Source organism: Nasonia vitripennis, assembly GCF_009193385.2.
Source record: "Nasonia vitripennis strain AsymCx chromosome 5 unlocalized genomic scaffold, Nvit_psr_1.1 chr5_random0005, whole genome shotgun sequence".
Classification (NCBI taxonomy): Eukaryota; Metazoa; Arthropoda; class Insecta; order Hymenoptera; family Pteromalidae; genus Nasonia; species Nasonia vitripennis.
The window spans coordinates 714,719-734,552 of NW_022279656.1; the positions used below are offsets into that span (position 1 = coordinate 714,719).

At 41.1% G+C, this 19,834-nt stretch overlaps 1 protein-coding gene across 2 annotated transcripts in view; it reads right to left on the reverse strand.

Moving 5' to 3' along the window:
- Window positions 1-267: 267 nt before the first annotated feature.
- LOC116417902 overlaps window positions 268-19,834 on the reverse strand; it is a 114,679-nt gene continuing 95,112 nt past the window's right edge. The window contains exon 4 of one of the 2 annotated variants that reach the window (XM_031933046.2): window positions 268-1,897. In XM_031933046.2, the coding sequence (XP_031788906.1) occupies window positions 1,282-1,897 (616 nt within the window). In that variant the 3' untranslated portion in view covers window positions 268-1,281. The remainder of the gene's footprint in view (window positions 1,898-19,834) is intronic. The other variant, XM_031933045.2, reaches the window with a different exon arrangement.

A 19,834-nucleotide genomic window follows, 5' to 3' on the forward strand; every position in this document is an offset into this window, starting at 1 on the left:
ACCTTCAAATGACCTTGAAAAACGCGTTCAAGGTCAAATCCAAGGTCACCATCGGGTTGCCCCTTCGATATCCTACAACTTTGGTCTCTACCATTTTTTCGATTGTGGCTGTCCCTGACGAGTTATGAGCGGTGCCCTTTTAAATTGGGTCACCCTGTTTTTATATTAAATATAAATACAAAATAAAAATCAATAAGTTAAAAAACTCGAGAATAATAATTATAGTAAAAATATCAAATTATTTTTTGTAGTAGAAATATTTAAAAGTTTTCTATTTCGTATATCTTTTATTTACTTAACAAACAAAACATTTCTACAGTTTTATTTCATTATTTTTGGCAGCATCGAACAATGCCGAAAAATAGGAATTAAAATTGTTCTTTATATTATACATGATGATTTTTGAAACAATAGATACAAACCGTGCGAGTGTTAGCGAGCGATGTATGGCGTGCTAGTTTATTATCAAGAATTTAACTGAATTTTGACTATAGTCTAGGTGGCGATGACTCAGTTAATATTTTATATTTTGAATTTTAATGATATTATATAGAATTCACATTTTATGTAAATTTATTAATACGACATTTCTTATTCAGTTTTATCTGATGATATCAACATATGTATTTTGCAATTATATAATTATTTCATTAATTAATTACTCAGCCAATAGAAAAACATGATGATCAATATAATATATAGTTAATAAATACAGAATTTATATTTTATTATTGTATTATAATTAAAAGATTTGTATGTTTGTTTGTACGTACGTTTCTTTGCTAATGTTTATTGTTATAGTTTATAAAAACTAATGATTTAATAATTACATTTCTTAAATGAATCTATGTGTTTATATGCATTGATTACAGATAATGTTAAAGAATAAAAAATTACCTATTACAAAATATTTTTACAAAATATAAGGATGTTTACAGAATGCATCGTTTTCTAAACTAAACAATTTAAATATTATGTAGATAGATAATGTAACCAGCATTTTGAGTTATATTTGTCCATAGACTACCATATACCTAAACCACCATGCTAGGCTGAGTCGAACAGAGCAGAATTTTGTTTCCTAAATCTGAAGTTGAGAAGTTGCGAGTATCTCAAGCTTATCGGTGGGAACTTGGAACTTGGCACAGGGTTTTGAAGCTGAAAATTAGTGAAGCAAAATTTTCTTAACGGCTGGTGAATTCTGGACGAAACATCATCGTTATACTACATCTATATCTGTATGTATGTATGTATTAAAAAAATAATAACGTTTAAAGTTAATCATGGTGAATGATCTAAAATTTTTCCGTTGTTGCGCACTTTAATATTATATTTATATAAGGATCCTGCTTCTGGTATGACAGTGCTAGCATCATCATCTGAAATATTATCGCCTGTTGAAAATTTTGGGAATGTAGTTTCACCTTCATCAGCTTGATAGTCCTGAATTAGAGAATCATATGGACCGATGGTTGGCGTTTCAGCAAATTTGGTTTGATTTGTATCTACATATTCTTTAGATAAAAGTGTGGTCTGTACAATTGAGTCTATTTTATGTGTTCCAAGATTTAAAGGAACATTATCCAAACTTCTAGCAAAAAAACTAGTAATATTGGGAAGTTTAACAGGACCGCTATTAATTTTAATATTAGATTTTGAAGCTATTTTTGAAAGTGGTGTCTTAAATATTTTATTATATTTAGCTGAAAAAAGCCTGTTTGTGAAGCCGGATGCAGTTATTGGTTTCGTTAAATTACTGTTTGCACTATTTTTGATAGAGTCGTCATCGTTATAAATATATTCAAAGGCTTCATTTATTGCAGTTGGTATGCTAATTCGAGCAGCTGTCGCTGATGTTGAATCAAATAATGAATGCTTGATGTATGGGCTACGAAACCTGTATAAAATAAAAAAAAAATATAAAAATGAACAATACGAGAAAAGTAATTTATACTTGTAATTTAAAATAACATTATACCTAATGAATAAGAAATATTATAGGTAGTAAAATATAATAATATTATGATATCACTAAGCTTCTGATATTCATATTTTGTTTAACAAGAGCGTAAAGTTGACTTTTACAGAAATATAGTTTGCTGTAAGAGTAAAAGAGGTATGCTCTCACCTAATGCAGTCGAAAACCCTATTAACCCTTGACAACCTAAGTTTTTTGTAACGCATCTAGTCTGGTACTGTGCTAGGCACTTGCTAGTGGTGTTCCACATAGCACCTCACCTCTCTCTCTCTCTCTCTCTCTCTCTCTCTCTCTCTCTCTCTCTCTCTCTCTTTCTCTCTCTACCTGTCTCCCATACTCCTGTGCATCATAACATCTTTGTCAAAATAATATTATACTAGTAATGGTCACCTTGCTTGCTGACCCTCGCTTGGTTATACTTTAATGGAAACTTAGTTAAACAATCACATTGTAAATAAGTATATTTGAAACATAAGTTCTTAGGATTTGAATTTCATTTTTTGAAAGCTACCGACAGTAAATATTTAAAAGCACTACAGTTTAGCTACCACGCGATGACGATGGCGGATACAAGATAACTAGAGGAGAAGAAAAAGATAAAGATAAAGGAGAAGATAAAGATCTTGTGTAACCAAGTTTTTTGACCAAGAACAAAGATAAGATGTTACGGAAGATCTTATATAAGATCTTATGTTCATGATCAGCAATTTTCGACCAAGAACAAAGATAAGATCTTATGTTCATGATAAAAAAAATTATTTTCATCAAATATTCATTGAAGATCTTACGCAAGATAGTATACAAGACCTTGCATAAGACATTACGTAATATCTTTCCCAATTTCTTACATAAGATCTTACCGCCATGATCAAAAGAAATCTTTTTATTAATAATGAATTCAAGATCTTATGTGAGTTTTTATCCAATATCTAATACAACACTTAAAGAGATACTGTTTTATTGATCACTTACTCAAGATATACATAGGATCTTAAACAAGATCTTGCATATGATCTTGAGTAAATGATGAATAAAAAGATATCTCTTTAAGTGTTACATAAGGTCTTTTATAAGAACTTACATAAGATCTTGCATAAAATCTTATGTAAGGACTTGAGAAAGTTATTACGTAATCTCTTATGCAAGATCTTGTATTCGATCTTGCGTAAGATCTTGAATTAATATTTAATGAAAATATTTATTTTTATTATGAACATAAGAATAAGTAGTAATAATAATAGAATAAGTAAGAATATTATAAACGTAAGATCTTATATAAGATCTTACGGAAGATTTTATGTTAGCTCTTGGTTGAAAATCGCTGAAAAGATTTTATGTACGATCTTGCGCAAGATCTTTGTCAAGATCTGATATCAGATCTTAAGTTCTTATGTAAGACCTTGAGTAAAATTTTTTAGGGTAAAGCTGACTATAGAGAAATTCCGTACAAAACTACGGAACAGAAACTTGAGCGTGGCAGAGGAACCCGCCAACTGGCAGATACGCTTGGCAGACGCGTTGTATATTCGGTCCGCTCAGGGCGGTATCCAAGGAAAGCGGGTTACCATCCTAGAACGCAAGGTTGGGTCCCACAACTAAAACACCACTCCGTAATCTGCGAGTGAGCACGCCTTATTCTAAAAATTTTACGTAGAATTTTACAAATACGCAAAGTTTGATGCTATCCTTCCAGGGGTTTAAGGCATAAACGGCATATTTGGCACAAGTGCCGCAATCAGATGAGAACAATTTCGGGAAGACACTCAAATGTCCTTTGTTTAGAAGAAGCACGCCACTAACAAATTTCCCAAATAATTTTTCCCGTACCCCATCGAACGTCATAACTAATGCCAATTTCAAAACTCAGGCTCCGCTAAGGGAGCAACTTTAAAACAGAGCAAATTCCGAAAGCACATACGGCTTACCCAGTAAACGACCCTAATGCTTTGGGCAGCCCATGATACCGGGGTAAACACTCTCAGAATAGACAGGAAGGTAAATGGTTCTAAGGAAGTGTAAATTGAGTTTTTTGAGTTGCAACGACAATGACACGGAAGAATTCCTAAGACTAATCAGGGAGCGCAGAGACATGGAAATACCAGACGCGGATTCGCTCGCAATGTTACTGTTTTTTCTGAAGGGAATAGCTCTAAATTAGTTTAAAAGTAATTTAGAAAAATGGGGGACATTCACTGATTTCGTATCTAATTGGCGATATTGCTTTTTATACTCTTATTTACAACATGCATTGCTTAACAAAGCGCAAAGAAGAACCCAAGGACCAAACGAACTGGTTGTCAACTACCTTCATACGTTAATCCATCGACCTGAACCACACATTATGCCCGGAAGGGAATTAGACAGCGTAGTGGAATATGTCACCTCGTATCCAGTTGAAAATTGACTAAAAATACATTTTCAACCTCAAAATACCCCAGTGTTGAAGGAAAATGGATTGCGTATTACCAGGGACTTGGTAATACGCAATCCATTTTCTTGGTAATACGTAATCCAGGGACTTGGTAAGACTTGCACCAAACTTACTACTAAAGAACCACGCCTATAAAGATAATAACTATACGAGATCACAACGACTGAGCCGACTGGGGCTAGCTAGCTTTAACTTAACCGACGTCAATCAGGTAGATGACGACTCAAACGGAGCTGTCAGTCTATCTTTTTTTGACTCCGAAAAGGAGCTAGATATAGCCAACGCTATGATACGTGACGGACTAAAATACCGACAACGTTCAAGCTTATCAACAATCCTTTAGGGAGTTACACCCTAGGTCGAACTAAAATGCCGGATGCTCAAATAGATGCTATAACTGTGGTGATTTGGGACACTTTGCGTGAGAACGCACTTAGCTGACAAGGATATTCTGCCTCAAGAGTGGGGAGCGAGGCACGCTTGAGAAATAATACCCAAAATGTTACCCCAAAAACTTGCAAGTCTTGCGAGCTGGTCAGTCAAGCTTGCGAGAGCGTCTGCTGCTTGATACGGTCACGTGCTTAGCTTATATAATTGTAGAGTTCACAATCAGATTTTTTTGTTATTATCCAGATGATAACATCCACATAGGCACTAATTATGTTATTTTTTTTTTTTATTTTAAGAATATTCCGGATATCAAAAAAATACGGTCCAAATTTTGTGCAGAGATCTGTGCAGAAATCTCTACACAATATTTTCGTAAGGGAGAAGAGAGGTGCTGATACTTTACATGGTTTTATATTACATTTATTATAAAGATCAGTAAAGGAAAAAATGTATAAAAAAAAAACAAAACAAATAAACAGTATATTTTTGAATGTAATAAAAAAAGTCTATAGTTTTCCTCGTTACCATTATATACAATATTTTTAATTTCTGCCCTGATGTTGCTTAGCTAGGGTTGTCAGAGTTTTATCTTCTAGGAGTCCCAGGTAGCCTAGGCTTCCTTTTAGGAGCGGGGAATATATTCCTTTTGGCTTGGGGTAGGTTGTAGAGCTGCTGGTGCTGGTCGTTTGACCGTGCTTACGCATGTGTTTTCCACCAGGATAGGTAGCGGCCATTGGATGGTGGAGGGAAGTTGGTCGGTGGCTCAGATGACCCGTTGCTTGGTTGCTGGTGATAATAGTACTAGAAACTCGTTTAATTCCCATGTGGTTTCTGCAAGCCCTTGTATTCGCTGTGTACTTCTTATTGAAGAGGAGGGCTGGCACTGATGTCGATGCTAACACGTAGTCGTATAGAGGGAGAAACCATTTATGACCTATTTTTGTACGCTACAGTCTATGCCCAGAGAAAAAAGCGCCGAGCCGCTTGGTTTAATGTCGAACGAGACACCATTAAATTCGTAAACATATGCATCTATTTTGAATTCACTATACAATATGCGTGCATTTTTAGCTAATTTTATTTCCCAGTAACTAGCTGTAAAGTCCAATACGCTCGTTATTGTTTTATCTGTACATCTTCGAAATACATCGTCGATTCTGGAAGTCCCCTCAAAGCTCTTTTGTAGAACTTTATAAAGTTTCTGTGCATCTAGGCATGGTCTTACCCAATTATCGTATTTTCTTACGATTTTCATTGGATTTATATACACGGTATTTAAGCGTCAAATTATATTTAACACTCACATGCATTTTATTTTATTTATTGCATCTTGTCTCTTTGCAATAGGATAAGGTTTGCAAAACCAGGGTGTCTGTTAGTATTAGTTTACGTTTATAAGTTAGTAATCCAAGTTTTTTCTCAGAGGTTTTTTTTCTTTTTAGATATACTAGTGTTATTTATGTGATCGCTCAACAAACTTGATAAATACCTAAGGGGGTCAGTGGAAATAAAAGTTCGTACGGATCACGAAGCTCCGACGTTTTTAAGAACATGGGAGTTCAATAATCAGAGACTACAGAGATAGAATTTTGCGATCTAGGACTTTGCAACGAGACACGAGTCTCGTACATATCACGGCATATAAACAAGCGGAAAGTCGTCCGCATGAGGTAGACCGTGAATATAGCTGCGAGATGTGAGGTCAGGTCAGCACAAAGCGGAATAAGCATGCGTGCGCAACAAAGAAAAGGTGAATCTGCATGAACACGGACAGCGGCAACCCAGCGAAAACTAGCACCGCAACCATAGCAGACCAGGCGACGAGCGCAAAGCGCCGCTAACACATTCACCCAGTTTCGGATACCAACATACACATCCACACTACATTGCTATGTAAGGCAGACCACAAAGTTTTAAAACTAGTTCAGCTTCAACTCCCGATCTGAGCAGTACCGTGAGCACATAATACTGCAAGGAGAGCCAAAGCCAGACAACAGCCGACGAAGAGCTCTCGTGAGCACATGTGACGGTCAGTCCGCATCGCCTACACCCAATACTCCGAATTATCATCGTAATCACTTAAGATAATCGGGAACCCGGAGCGCTTGCGAGCCTCGTCCTCGTCAGCACTCGTGGACGACACTCAACGCCGCCAAACCAATCTGTGGTGGCCACATAGCACCTACTCGCGCGCACACACACATGCACACATGTGCACGCAAATTCACAGTTGGATGCACACGCGAAGACTCCAGCGTTTGTGCTTCGAACGACGCAGCCCGGATTAAAGCTCGGATTTTTCTAGCCCGTCCGAGGGCATAAGGATAGATTAGACCTTTGTATCTTGGAAGCAGTAAAGCGCTTGAACCAGTGCTTAAACATTTTATTGCAGCCATCCACACCTCGATACGGGCGGCTGACACTCGCCGGCGCACAGTGGGAGAAAATGGACAAAATTCGAGCCACGCGTCATTTTTAATCGTAGAGCCATAATTTTTTTTAAACTCTTTAAAAAAGCATCAAGTTTAAGCTACAGGTGCGGAAATTATTGTATCACCTTCCCCTAAATCCATGCGACCCCTAGAAGCCACCCCTACCAAACCACAAGCAGTCTAACTCATCTATCCCAGGGAACAGCGAGTTAAATCGCTTTATTTTTTCTCAAAATAATTAAGCCACACGCCAGAAGCCAACAAATCACCTAAATACCTACCCATAACCCGCTTAACCCCTAGAAACCACCCCTACGAATCCACAAGCAGGTTAACTAGCCTAACCCTGGGAACAGCGAGTAAAATGGCTTTATTTTTTCTCAAAATAATTAAGCCACACACCATAAGCTAGCTAACCATCTAACCACTCACCCCCCTACCCCCAGAAACCACCCCTACCAAACCACAAGCAAGCTAACTAACCTAACCCTTGGAACAGCGAGGTAAATCGCTTCATTTTTTCTTAAAACAATTAAGCCACACGCCATAAGCCAGCTAATCACCTAAGTACCTACCCCTAACCCACTTAACCCCTAATAACCACCCCTACCAAACCACAAGCAGGCTAACTGGCCTAATCATGGGAACAGCGAGTAAAATGGCTTTATTTTTTCTCAAAATAATTAAGCCACACACCATAAGCCAGCTAACCACCTAACCGCACACCCCCCTACCCCCAGAAACCACCCCTACCATACCACAAGCAAGCTAACTAACCTAACCCTTGGAACAGCGAGGTAAATCGCTTCATTTTTTCTTAAAACAATTAAGCCACACACCATAAGCCAGCTAATCACCTAAGTACCTACCCCTAACCCACTTAACCCCTAATAACCACCCCTACCAAACCACAAGCAGGCTAACTGGCCTAATCCTGGGAACAGCGAGTAAAATGGCTTTACTTTTTCTCAAAATAATTAAGCCACGCACCATAAGCCAGCTAATCACCTAACCGCACACCCCCCTACCCCGAGAAACCACCCCTACCATACCACAAGCAAGCTAACTAATCTAACCCTTGGAACAGCGAGGTAAATCGCTTCATTTTTTCTTAAAATAATTAAGCCACACGCCAGAAGCCAACAATCCATCTAAATACCTACCCCTAACCCGCTTGACCCCTAATAACCACCCCTACCAAACCACAAGCAGGCTAACTGGCCTAATCCTGGGAACAGCGAGTAAAATGGCTTTATTTTTTCTCAAAACAATTAAGCCACACACCATAAGCTAGCTAACCATCTAACCACTCACACCCCTACCCCTAGAAACCACCCCTACCAAACCACAAGCAGGATAACTAACCTAACCCTGGGAACAGCGAGTTAAAACGCTTTAATTTTTCTTAAAATAATTAAGCCACACGCCATAAGCCAGCTAACCACCTAACCAGTCACCCCCCTACCACTAGAAACTAGCTCTACCAGACCACAAGCAGGATAACTTACCTAACCCTGGGAACAGCGAGTTAAATCGCTTTATTTTTTCTCAAAATAATTAAGCCACACGCCAGAAGCCAACAAACCACCTAAATACCTACCCATAACCCGCTTAACCCCTAGAAACCACCCCTACGAATCCACAAGCAGGTTAACTAGCCTAACCCTGGGAACAGCGAGTAAAATGGCTTTATTTTTTCTCAAAATAATTAAGCCACACACCATAAGCTAGCTAACCATCTAACCACTCACCCCCCTACCACTAGTAACCACCCGTACCAAACCACAAGAAGGCTAGCTAAACTAACCCTGGGAACAGCGAGTTAAATCGCTTAATTTTTTCTTAAAATAATAAAGCCACACACCATAAGCGATCTATCCACCTAACCACTCACACCCCTACCCCTAGAAACCACCCCTACCAAACCACAAGCAGGATAACTAACCTAACCCTGGGAACAGCGAGTTAAAACGCTTTAATTTTTCTTAAAATAATTAAGCCACACGCCATAAGCCAGCTAACCACCTAACCAGTCACCCCCCTACCACTAGAAACTAGCTCTACCAGACCACAAGCAGGATAACTTACCTAACCCTGGGAACAGCGAGTTAAATCGCTTAATTTTTTCTTAAAATAATAAAGCCACACACCATAACCCAACAAACCACCTAAATTCCTACCCCTAACCCGCTTAACTTCTAGAAACCACCCCTACCAAACCACAAGCAGTTTAACTAGCCTAACCCTGGGAACAGCGAGTAAAATGGCTTTATTTTTTCTCAAAATAATTAAGCCACGCACCATAAGCCAGCTAATCACCTAACCGCACACCCCCCTACCCCCAGAAACCACCCCTACGATACCACAAGCAAGCTAACTAACCTAACCCTTGGAACAGCGAGGTAAATCGCTTCATTTTTTCTTAAAACAATTAAGCCACACACCATAAGCCAGCTAATCACCTAAGTACCTACCCCTAACCCACTTAACCCCTAATAACCACCCCTACCAAACCACAAGCAGGCTAACTGGCCTAATCCTGGGAACAGCGAGTAAAATGGCTTTATTTTTTCTCAAAATAATTAAGCCACGCACCATAAGCCAGCTAATCACCTAACCGCACACCCCCCTACCCCGAGAAACCACCCCTACCAAACCACAAGCAGGATAACTAACCTAACCCTGGGAACAGCGAGTTAAAACGCTTTAATTTTTCTTAAAATAATTAAGCCACACGCCATAAGCCAGCTAACCACCTAACCAGTCACCCCCCTACCACTAGAAACTAGCTCTACCAGACCACAAGCAGGATAACTTACCTAACCCTGGGAACAGCGAGTTAAATCGCTTTATTTTTTCTCAAAATAATTAAGCCACACGCCAGAAGCCAACAAACCACCTAAATACCTACCCATAACCCGCTTAACCCCTAGAAACCACCCCTACGAATCCACAAGCAGGTTAACTAGCCTAACCCTGGGAACAGCGAGTAAAATGGCTTTATTTTTTCTCAAAATAATTAAGCCACACACCATAAGCTAGCTAACCATCTAACCACTCACCCCCCTACCACTAGTAACCACCCCTACCAAACCACAAGCAGGCTAGCTAAACTAACCCTGGGAACAGCGAGTTAAATCGCTTAATTTTTTCTTAAAATAATAAAGCCACACACCATAAGCGATCTATCCACCTAACCATTCACACCCCTACCCCTAGAAACCACCCCTACCAAACCACAAGCAGGATAACTAACCTAACCCTGGGAACAGCGAGTTAAAACGCTTTAATTTTTCTTAAAATAATTAAGCCACACGCCATAAGCCAGCTAACCACCTAACCAGTCACCCCCCTACCACTAGAAACTAGCTCTACCAGACCACAAGCAGGATAACTTACCTAACCCTGGGAACAGCGAGTTAAATCGCTTAATTTTTTCTTAAAATAATAAAGCCACACACCATAACCCAACAAACCACCTAAATTCCTACCCCTAACCCGCTTAACTTCTAGAAACCACCCCTACCAAACCACAAGCAGTTTAACTAGCCTAACCCTGGGAACAGCGAGTAAAATGGCTTTATTTTTTCTCAAAATAATTAAGCCACGCACCATAAGCCAGCTAATCACCTAACCGCACACCCCCCTACCCCCAGAAACCACCCCTACGATACCACAAGCAAGCTAACTAACCTAACCCTTGGAACAGCGAGGTAAATCGCTTCATTTTTTCTTAAAACAATTAAGCCACACGCCATAAGCCAGCTAATCACCTAAGTACCTACCCCTAACCCACTTAACCCCTAATAACCACCCCTACCAAACCACAAGCAGGCTAACTGGCCTAATCATGGGAACAGCGAGTAAAATGGCTTTATTTTTTCTCAAAATAATTAAGCCACACACCATAAGCCAGCTAACCACCTAACCGCACACCCCCCTACCCCCAGAAACCACCCCTACCATACCACAAGCAAGCTAACTAACCTAACCCTTGGAACAGCGAGGTAAATCGCTTCATTTTTTCTTAAAACAATTAAGCCACACACCATAAGCCAGCTAATCACCTAAGTACCTACCCCTAACCCACTTAACCCCTAATAACCACCCCTACCAAACCACAAGCAGGCTAACTGGCCTAATCCTGGGAACAGCGAGTAAAATGGCTTTATTTTTTCTCAAAATAATTAAGCCACGCACCATAAGCCAGCTAATCACCTAACCGCACACCCCCCTACCCCGAGAAACCACCCCTACCATACCACAAGCAAGCTAACTAATCTAACCCTTGGAACAGCGAGGTAAATCGCTTCATTTTTTCTTAAAATAATTAAGCCACACGCCAGAAGCCAACAATCCATCTAAATACCTACCCCTAACCCGCTTGACCCCTAATAACCACCCCTACCAAACCACAAGCAGGCTAACTGGCCTAATCCTGGGAACAGCGAGTAAAATGGCTTTATTTTTTCTCAAAATAATTAAGCCACACACCATAAGCTAGCTAACCATCTAACCACTCACACCCCTACCCCTAGAAACCACCCCTACCAAACCACAAGCAGGATAACTAACCTAACCCTGGGAACAGCGAGTTAAAACGCTTTAATTTTTCTTAAAATAATTAAGCCACACGCCATAAGCCAGCTAACCACCTAACCAGTCACCCCCCTACCACTAGAAACTAGCTCTACCAGACCACAAGCAGGATAACTTACCTAACCCTGGGAACAGCGAGTTAAATCGCTTTATTTTTTCTCAAAATAATTAAGCCACACGCCAGAAGCCAACAAACCACCTAAATACCTACCCATAACCCGCTTAACCCCTAGAAACCACCCCTACGAATCCACAAGCAGGTTAACTAGCCTAACCCTGGGAACAGCGAGTAAAATGGCTTTATTTTTTCTCAAAATAATTAAGCCACACACCATAAGCTAGCTAACCATCTAACCACTCACCCCCCTACCACTAGTAACCACCCCTACCAAACCACAAGCAGGCTAGCTAAACTAACCCTGGGAACAGCGAGTTAAATCGCTTAATTTTTTCTTAAAATAATAAAGCCACACACCATAAGCGATCTATCCACCTAACCACTCGCACCCCTACCCCTAGAAACCACCCCTACCAAACCACAAGCAGGATAACTAACCTAACCCTGGGAACAGCGAGTTAAAACGCTTTAATTTTTCTTAAAATAATTAAGCCACACGCCATAAGCCAGCTAACCACCTAACCAGTTACCCCCCTACCACTAGAAACTAGCTCTACCAGACCACAAGCAGGATAACTTACCTAACCCTGGGAACAGCGAGTTAAATCGCTTAATTTTTTCTTAAAATAATAAAGCCACACACCATAACCCAACAAACCACCTAAATTCCTACCCCTAACCCGCTTAACTTCTAGAAACCTCCCCTACCAAACCACAAGCAGTTTAACTAGCCTAACCCTGGGAACAGCGAGTAAAATGGCTTTATTTTTTCTCAAAATAATTAAGCCACGCACCATAAGCCAGCTAATCACCTAACCGCACACCCCCCTACCCCCAGAAACCACCCCTACGATACCACAAGCAAGCTAACTAACCTAACCCTTGGAACAGCGAGGTAAATCGCTTCATTTTTTCTTAAAACAATTAAGCCACACACCATAAGCCAGCTAATCACCTAAGTACCTACCCTAACCCACTTAACCCCTAATAACCACCCCTACCAAACCACAAGCAGGCTAACTGGCCTAATCCTGGGAACAGCGAGTAAAATGGCTTTATTTTTTCTCAAAATAATTAAGCCACGCACCATAAGCCAGCTAATCACCTAACCGCACACCCCCCTATCCCGAGAAACCACCCCTACCAAACCACAAGCAGGATAACTAACCTAACCCTGGGAACAGCGAGTTAAAACGCTTTAATTTTTCTTAAAATAATTAAGCCACACGCCATAAGCCAGCTAACCACCTAACCAGTCACCCCCCTACCACTAGAAACTAGCTCTACCAGACCACAAGCAGGATAACTAACCTAACTCTGGGAACAGCGAGTTAAATCGCTTAATTTTTTCTTAACATAATAAAGCCACACACCATAACCCAACAAACCACCTAAATTCCTACCCCTAACCCGCTTAACTTCTAGAAACCACCCCTACCAAACCACAAGCAGTTTAACTAGCCTAACCCTGGAACAGCGAGTAAAATGGCTTTATTTTTTCTCAAAATAATCAAGCCACGCACCATAAGCCAGCTAACCACCTAACCGCAAACCCCCCTACCCCCAGAAACCACCCCTACCATACCACAAGCAGGCTAACTAACCTAACCCTGGGAACAGCGAGTTAAATCGCTTAATTTTTTCTCAAATAATAAAGCCACATACCATAAGCCAGCTAATCACCTAACCGCACACCCCGCTACCCCCAGAAACCACCCCTACCATACCACAAGCAAGTTAACTAACCTAACCCTTGGAACAGCGAGATAAATCGCTTCATTTTTTCTTAAAACAATTAAGCCACACGCCATAACCCAACAAACCACCTCAATTCCTACCCCTAACCAGCTTAACTCCTAGAAACCATCCCTACAAAACCACAAGCAGTTTAACTAGCCTAACCCTGGGAACAGCGAGTTAAATCGCATTATTTTTTCTCAAAATAATGAAGCCACACACCATAAGCCAGCTAATCACCTAAATACCTACACCTAACCCAAGAAACCACCACTACCAAACCACAAGCAGGCTAACTAACATAAGCCTGGGAACAGAAAGTTAAATCGCTTTACTTTTTCTTAAAGTTATAAAGCACACACTATAAGCCAGCTAATCACCTACCACTAGAAACTAGCTCTACCAGACCAGAAGCAAGATAACCAACCTAACCCTGGAAACATCGAGTTAAATCGCTTTATTTTTTCTCAAAATAATTAAGCCACACACCATAAGCCAGCTAATCACCTAACCGCACACCCCCCTACCCCCAGAAACCACCCCTACGATACCACAAGCAAGCTAACTAACCTAACCCTTGGAACAGCGAGGTAAATCGCTTCATTTTTTCTCAAAACAATTAAGCCACACGCCATAAGCCAGCTAATCACCTAAGTACCTACCCCTAACCCACTTAACCCCTAATAACCACCCCTACCAAACCACAAGCAGGCTAACTGGCCTAATCATGGGAACAGCGAGTAAAATGGCTTTATTTTTCTCAAAATAATTAAGCCACACACCATAAGCTAGCTAACCATCTAACCACTCACACCCCTACCCCTAGAAACCACCCCTACCAAACCACAAGCAGGATAACTAACCTAACCCTGGGAACAGCGAGTTAAAACGCTTTAATTTTTCTTAAAATAATTAAGCCACACGCCATAAGCCAGCTAACCACCTAACCAGTCACCCCCCTACCACTAGAAACTAGCTCTACCAGACCACAAGCAGGATAACTTACCTAACCCTGGGAACAGCGAGTTAAATCGCTTTATTTTTTCTCAAAATAATTAAGCCACACGCCAGAAGCCAACAAACCACCTAAATACCTACCCATAACCCGCTTAACCCCTAGAAACCACCCCTACGAATCCACAAGCAGGTTAACTAGCCTAACCCTGGGAACAGCGAGTAAAATGGCTTTATTTTTTCTCAAAATAATTAAGCCACACACCATAAGCTAGCTAACCATCTAACCACTCACCCCCCTACCACTAGTAACCACCCCTACCAAACCACAAGCAGGCTAGCTAAACTAACCCTGGGAACAGCGAGTTAAATCGCTTAATTTTTTCTTAAAATAATAAAGCCACACACCATAAGCGATCTATCCACCTAACCACTCGCACCCCTACCCCTAGAAACCACCCCTACCAAACCACAAGCAGGATAACTAACCTAACCCTGGGAACAGCGAGTTAAAACGCTTTAATTTTTCTTAAAATAATTAAGCCACACGCCATAAGCCAGCTAACCACCTAACCAGTTACCCCCCTACCACTAGAAACTAGCTCTACCAGACCACAAGCAGGATAACTTACCTAACCCTGGGAACAGCGAGTTAAATCGCTTAATTTTTTCTTAAAATAATAAAGCCACACACCATAACCCAACAAACCACCTAAATTCCTACCCCTAACCCGCTTAACTTCTAGAAACCTCCCCTACCAAACCACAAGCAGTTTAACTAGCCTAACCCTGGGAACAGCGAGTAAAATGGCTTTATTTTTTCTCAAAATAATTAAGCCACGCACCATAAGCCAGCTAATCACCTAACCGCACACCCCCCTACCCCCAGAAACCACCCCTACGATACCACAAGCAAGCTAACTAACCTAACCCTTGGAACAGCGAGGTAAATCGCTTCATTTTTTCTTAAAACAATTAAGCCACACACCATAAGCCAGCTAATCACCTAAGTACCTACCCCTAACCCACTTAACCCCTAATAACCACCCCTACCAAACCACAAGCAGGCTAACTGGCCTAATCCTGGGAACAGCGAGTAAAATGGCTTTATTTTTTCTCAAAATAATTAAGCCACGCACCATAAGCCAGCTAATCACCTAACCGCACACCCCCCTATCCCGAGAAACCACCCCTACCAAACCACAAGCAGGATAACTAACCTAACCCTGGGAACAGCGAGTTAAAACGCTTTAATTTTTCTTAAAATAATTAAGCCACACGCCATAAGCCAGCTAACCACCTAACCAGTCACCCCCCTACCACTAGAAACTAGCTCTACCAGACCACAAGCAGGATAACTAACCTAACTCTGGGAACAGCGAGTTAAATCGCTTAATTTTTTCTTAACATAATAAAGCCACACACCATAACCCAACAAACCACCTAAATTCCTACCCCTAACCCGCTTAACTTCTAGAAACCACCCCTACCAAACCACAAGCAGTTTAACTAGCCTAACCCTGGGAACAGCGAGTAAAATGGCTTTATTTTTTCTCAAAATAATCAAGCCACGCACCATAAGCCAGCTAACCACCTAACCGCAAACCCCCCTACCCCCAGAAACCACCCCTACCATACCACAAGCAGGCTAACTAACCTAACCCTGGGAACAGCGAGTTAAATCGCTTAATTTTTTTCTCAAATAATAAAGCCACATACCATAAGCCAGCTAATCACCTAACCGCACACCCCGCTACCCCCAGAAACCACCCCTACCATACCACAAGCAAGTTAACTAACCTAACCCTTGGAACAGCGAGATAAATCGCTTCATTTTTTCTTAAAACAATTAAGCCACACGCCATAACCCAACAAACCACCTCAATTCCTACCCCTAACCAGCTTAACTCCTAGAAACCATCCCTACAAAACCACAAGCAGTTTAACTAGCCTAACCCTGGGAACAGCGAGTTAAATCGCATTATTTTTTCTCAAAATAATGAAGCCACACACCATAAGCCAGCTAATCACCTAAATACCTACACCTAACCCAAGAAACCACCACTACCAAACCACAAGCAGGCTAACTAACATAAGCCTGGGAACAGAAAGTTAAATCGCTTTACTTTTTCTTAAAGTTATAAAGCACACACTATAAGCCAGCTAATCACCTACCACTAGAAACTAGCTCTACCAGACCAGAAGCAAGATAACCAACCTAACCCTGGAAACATCGAGTTAAATCGCTTAATTTTTTCTTAAAATAATAAAGCCACACACCATAAGCGAGCTATCCACCTAACCACTCACACCCCTACCCCTAGAAACCACCCCTACCAAACCACAAGCAGTTTAACTAGCCTAACCCTGGGAACAGCGAGTAAAATGGCTTTATTTTTTCTCAAAATAATCAAGCCACGCACCATAAGCCAGCTAATCACCTAACCGCACACCCCCCTACCCCAGAAACCACCCCTACGATACCACAAGCAAGCTAACTAACCTAACCCTGGAACAGCGAGTAAATCGCTTATTTTTTCTCAAAAAATTAAGCCACACCATAAGCAGCTAATCACTAACCACCCACCCCTTAACCCTAATAACCACCCCTACCAAACCACAAGCAGGCTAGCCTAATCATGGGAACAGCGAGTAAAATGGCTTTATTTTTTCTCAAAATAATAAGCCACACACCATAAGCTAGCTAACCATCTAACCACTCACACCCCTACCCCTAGAAACCACCCCTACCAAACCACAAGCAGGATAACTAACCTAACCCTGGGAACAGCGAGTTAAAACGCTTTAATTTTTCTTAAAATAATTAAGCCACACGCCATAAGCCAGCTAACCACCTAACCAGTCACCCCCTACCACTAGAAACTAGCTCTACCAGACCACAAGCAGGATAACTTACCTAACCCTGGGAACAGCGAGTTAAATCGCTTTATTTTTTCTCAAAATAATAAGCCACACGCCAGAACCAACAAACCACCTAAATACCTACCCATAACCCGCTTAACCCTAGAAACCACCCCTACGAATCCACAAGCAGGTTAACTAGCCTAACCCTGGGAACAGCGAGTAAATGGCTTTATTTTTTCTCAAAATAATTAAGCCACACACCATAAGCTAGCTAACCACTAACCACTCACCCCCCTACCACTAGTAACCACCCCTACCAACCACAAGCAGGCTAGCTAAACTAACCCTGGAACAGCGAGTAAATCGCTTATTTTTTCTTAAAAAATAAAGCCACACACCATAAGCGATCTATCACCTAACCACTCGCACCCCTACCCCTAGAAACCACCCCTACCAAACACAAGCAGGATAACTAACCTAACCCTGGAACAGCGAGTTAAAACGCTTTAATTTTTCTTAAAATAATTAAGCCACACGCCATAAGCCAGCTAACCACCTAACCAGTTACCCCCCTACCACTAGAAACTAGCTCTACCAGACCACAAGCAGGATAACTTACCTAACCCTGGGAACAGCGAGTTAAATCGCTTAATTTTTTCTTAAAATAATAAAGCCACACACCATAACCCAACAAACCACCTAAATTCCTACCCCTAACCCGCTTAACTTCTAGAAACCTCCCCTACCAAACCACAAGCAGTTTAACTAGCCTAACCCTGGAACAGCGAGTAAAATGGCTTTATTTTTTCTCAAAATAATTAAGCCACGCACCATAAGCCAGCTAATCACCTAACCGCACACCCCCCTACCCCAGAAACCACCCCTACGATACCACAAGCAAGCTAACTAACCTAACCCTTGGAACAGCGAGGTAAATCGCTTCATTTTTCTTAAAACAATTAAGCCACACACCATAAGCCAGCTAATCACCTAAGTACCTACCCCTAACCCACTTAACCCCTAATAACCACCCTACCAAACCACAAGCAGGCTAACTGGCCTAATCCTGGGAACAGCGAGTAAAATGGCTTTATTTTTTCTCAAAATAATTAAGCCACGCACCATAAGCCAGCTAATCACCTAACCGCACACCCCCCTATCCCGAGAAACCACCCCTACCAAACCACAAGCAGGATAACTAACCTAACCCTGGGAACAGCGAGTTAAAACGCTTTAATTTTTCTTAAAATAATTAAGCCACACGCCATAAGCCAGCTAACCACCTAACCAGTCACCCCCCTACCACTAGAAACTAGCTCTACCAGACCACAAGCAGGATAACTAACCTAACTCTGGGAACAGCGAGTTAAATCGCTTAATTTTTTCTTAACATAATAAAGCCACACACCATAACCCAACAAACCACCTAAATTCCTACCCCTAACCCGCTTAACTTCTAGAAACCACCCCTACCAAACCACAAGCAGTTTAACTAGCCTAACCCTGGGAACAGCGAGTAAAATGGCTTTATTTTTTCTCAAAATAATCAAGCCACGCACCATAAGCCAGCTAACCACCTAACCGCAAACCCCCCTACCCCCAGAAACCACCCCTACCATACCACAAGCAGGCTAACTAACCTAACCCTGGGAACAGCGAGTTAAATCGCTTAATTTTTTTCTCAAAATAATAAAGCCACATACCATAAGCCAGCTAATCACCTAACCGCACACCCCGCTACCCCCAGAAACCACCCCTACCATACCACAAGCAAGTTAACTAACCTAACCCTTGGAACAGCGAGATAAATCGCTTCATTTTTTCTTAAAACAATTAAGCCACACGCCATAACCCAACAAACCACCTCAATTCCTACCCCTAACCAGCTTAACTCCTAGAAACCATCCCTACAAAACCACAAGCAGTTTAACTAGCCTAACCCTGGGAACAGCGAGTTAAATCGCATTATTTTTTCTCAAAATAATGAAGCCACACACCATAAGCCAGCTAATCACCTAAATACCTACACCTAACCCAAGAAACCACCACTACCAAACCACAAGCAGGCTAACTAACATAAGCCTGGGAACAGAAAGTTAAATCGCTTTACTTTTTCTTAAAGTTATAAAGCACACACTATAAGCCAGCTAATCACCTACCACTAGAAACTAGCTCTACCAGACCAGAAGCAAGATAACCAACCTAACCCTGGAAACATCGAGTTAAATCGCTTTATTTTTTCTCAAAATAATTAAGCCACACACCATAAGCCAGCTAATCACCTAACCGCACACCCCCCTACCCCCAGAAACCACCCCTACGATACCACA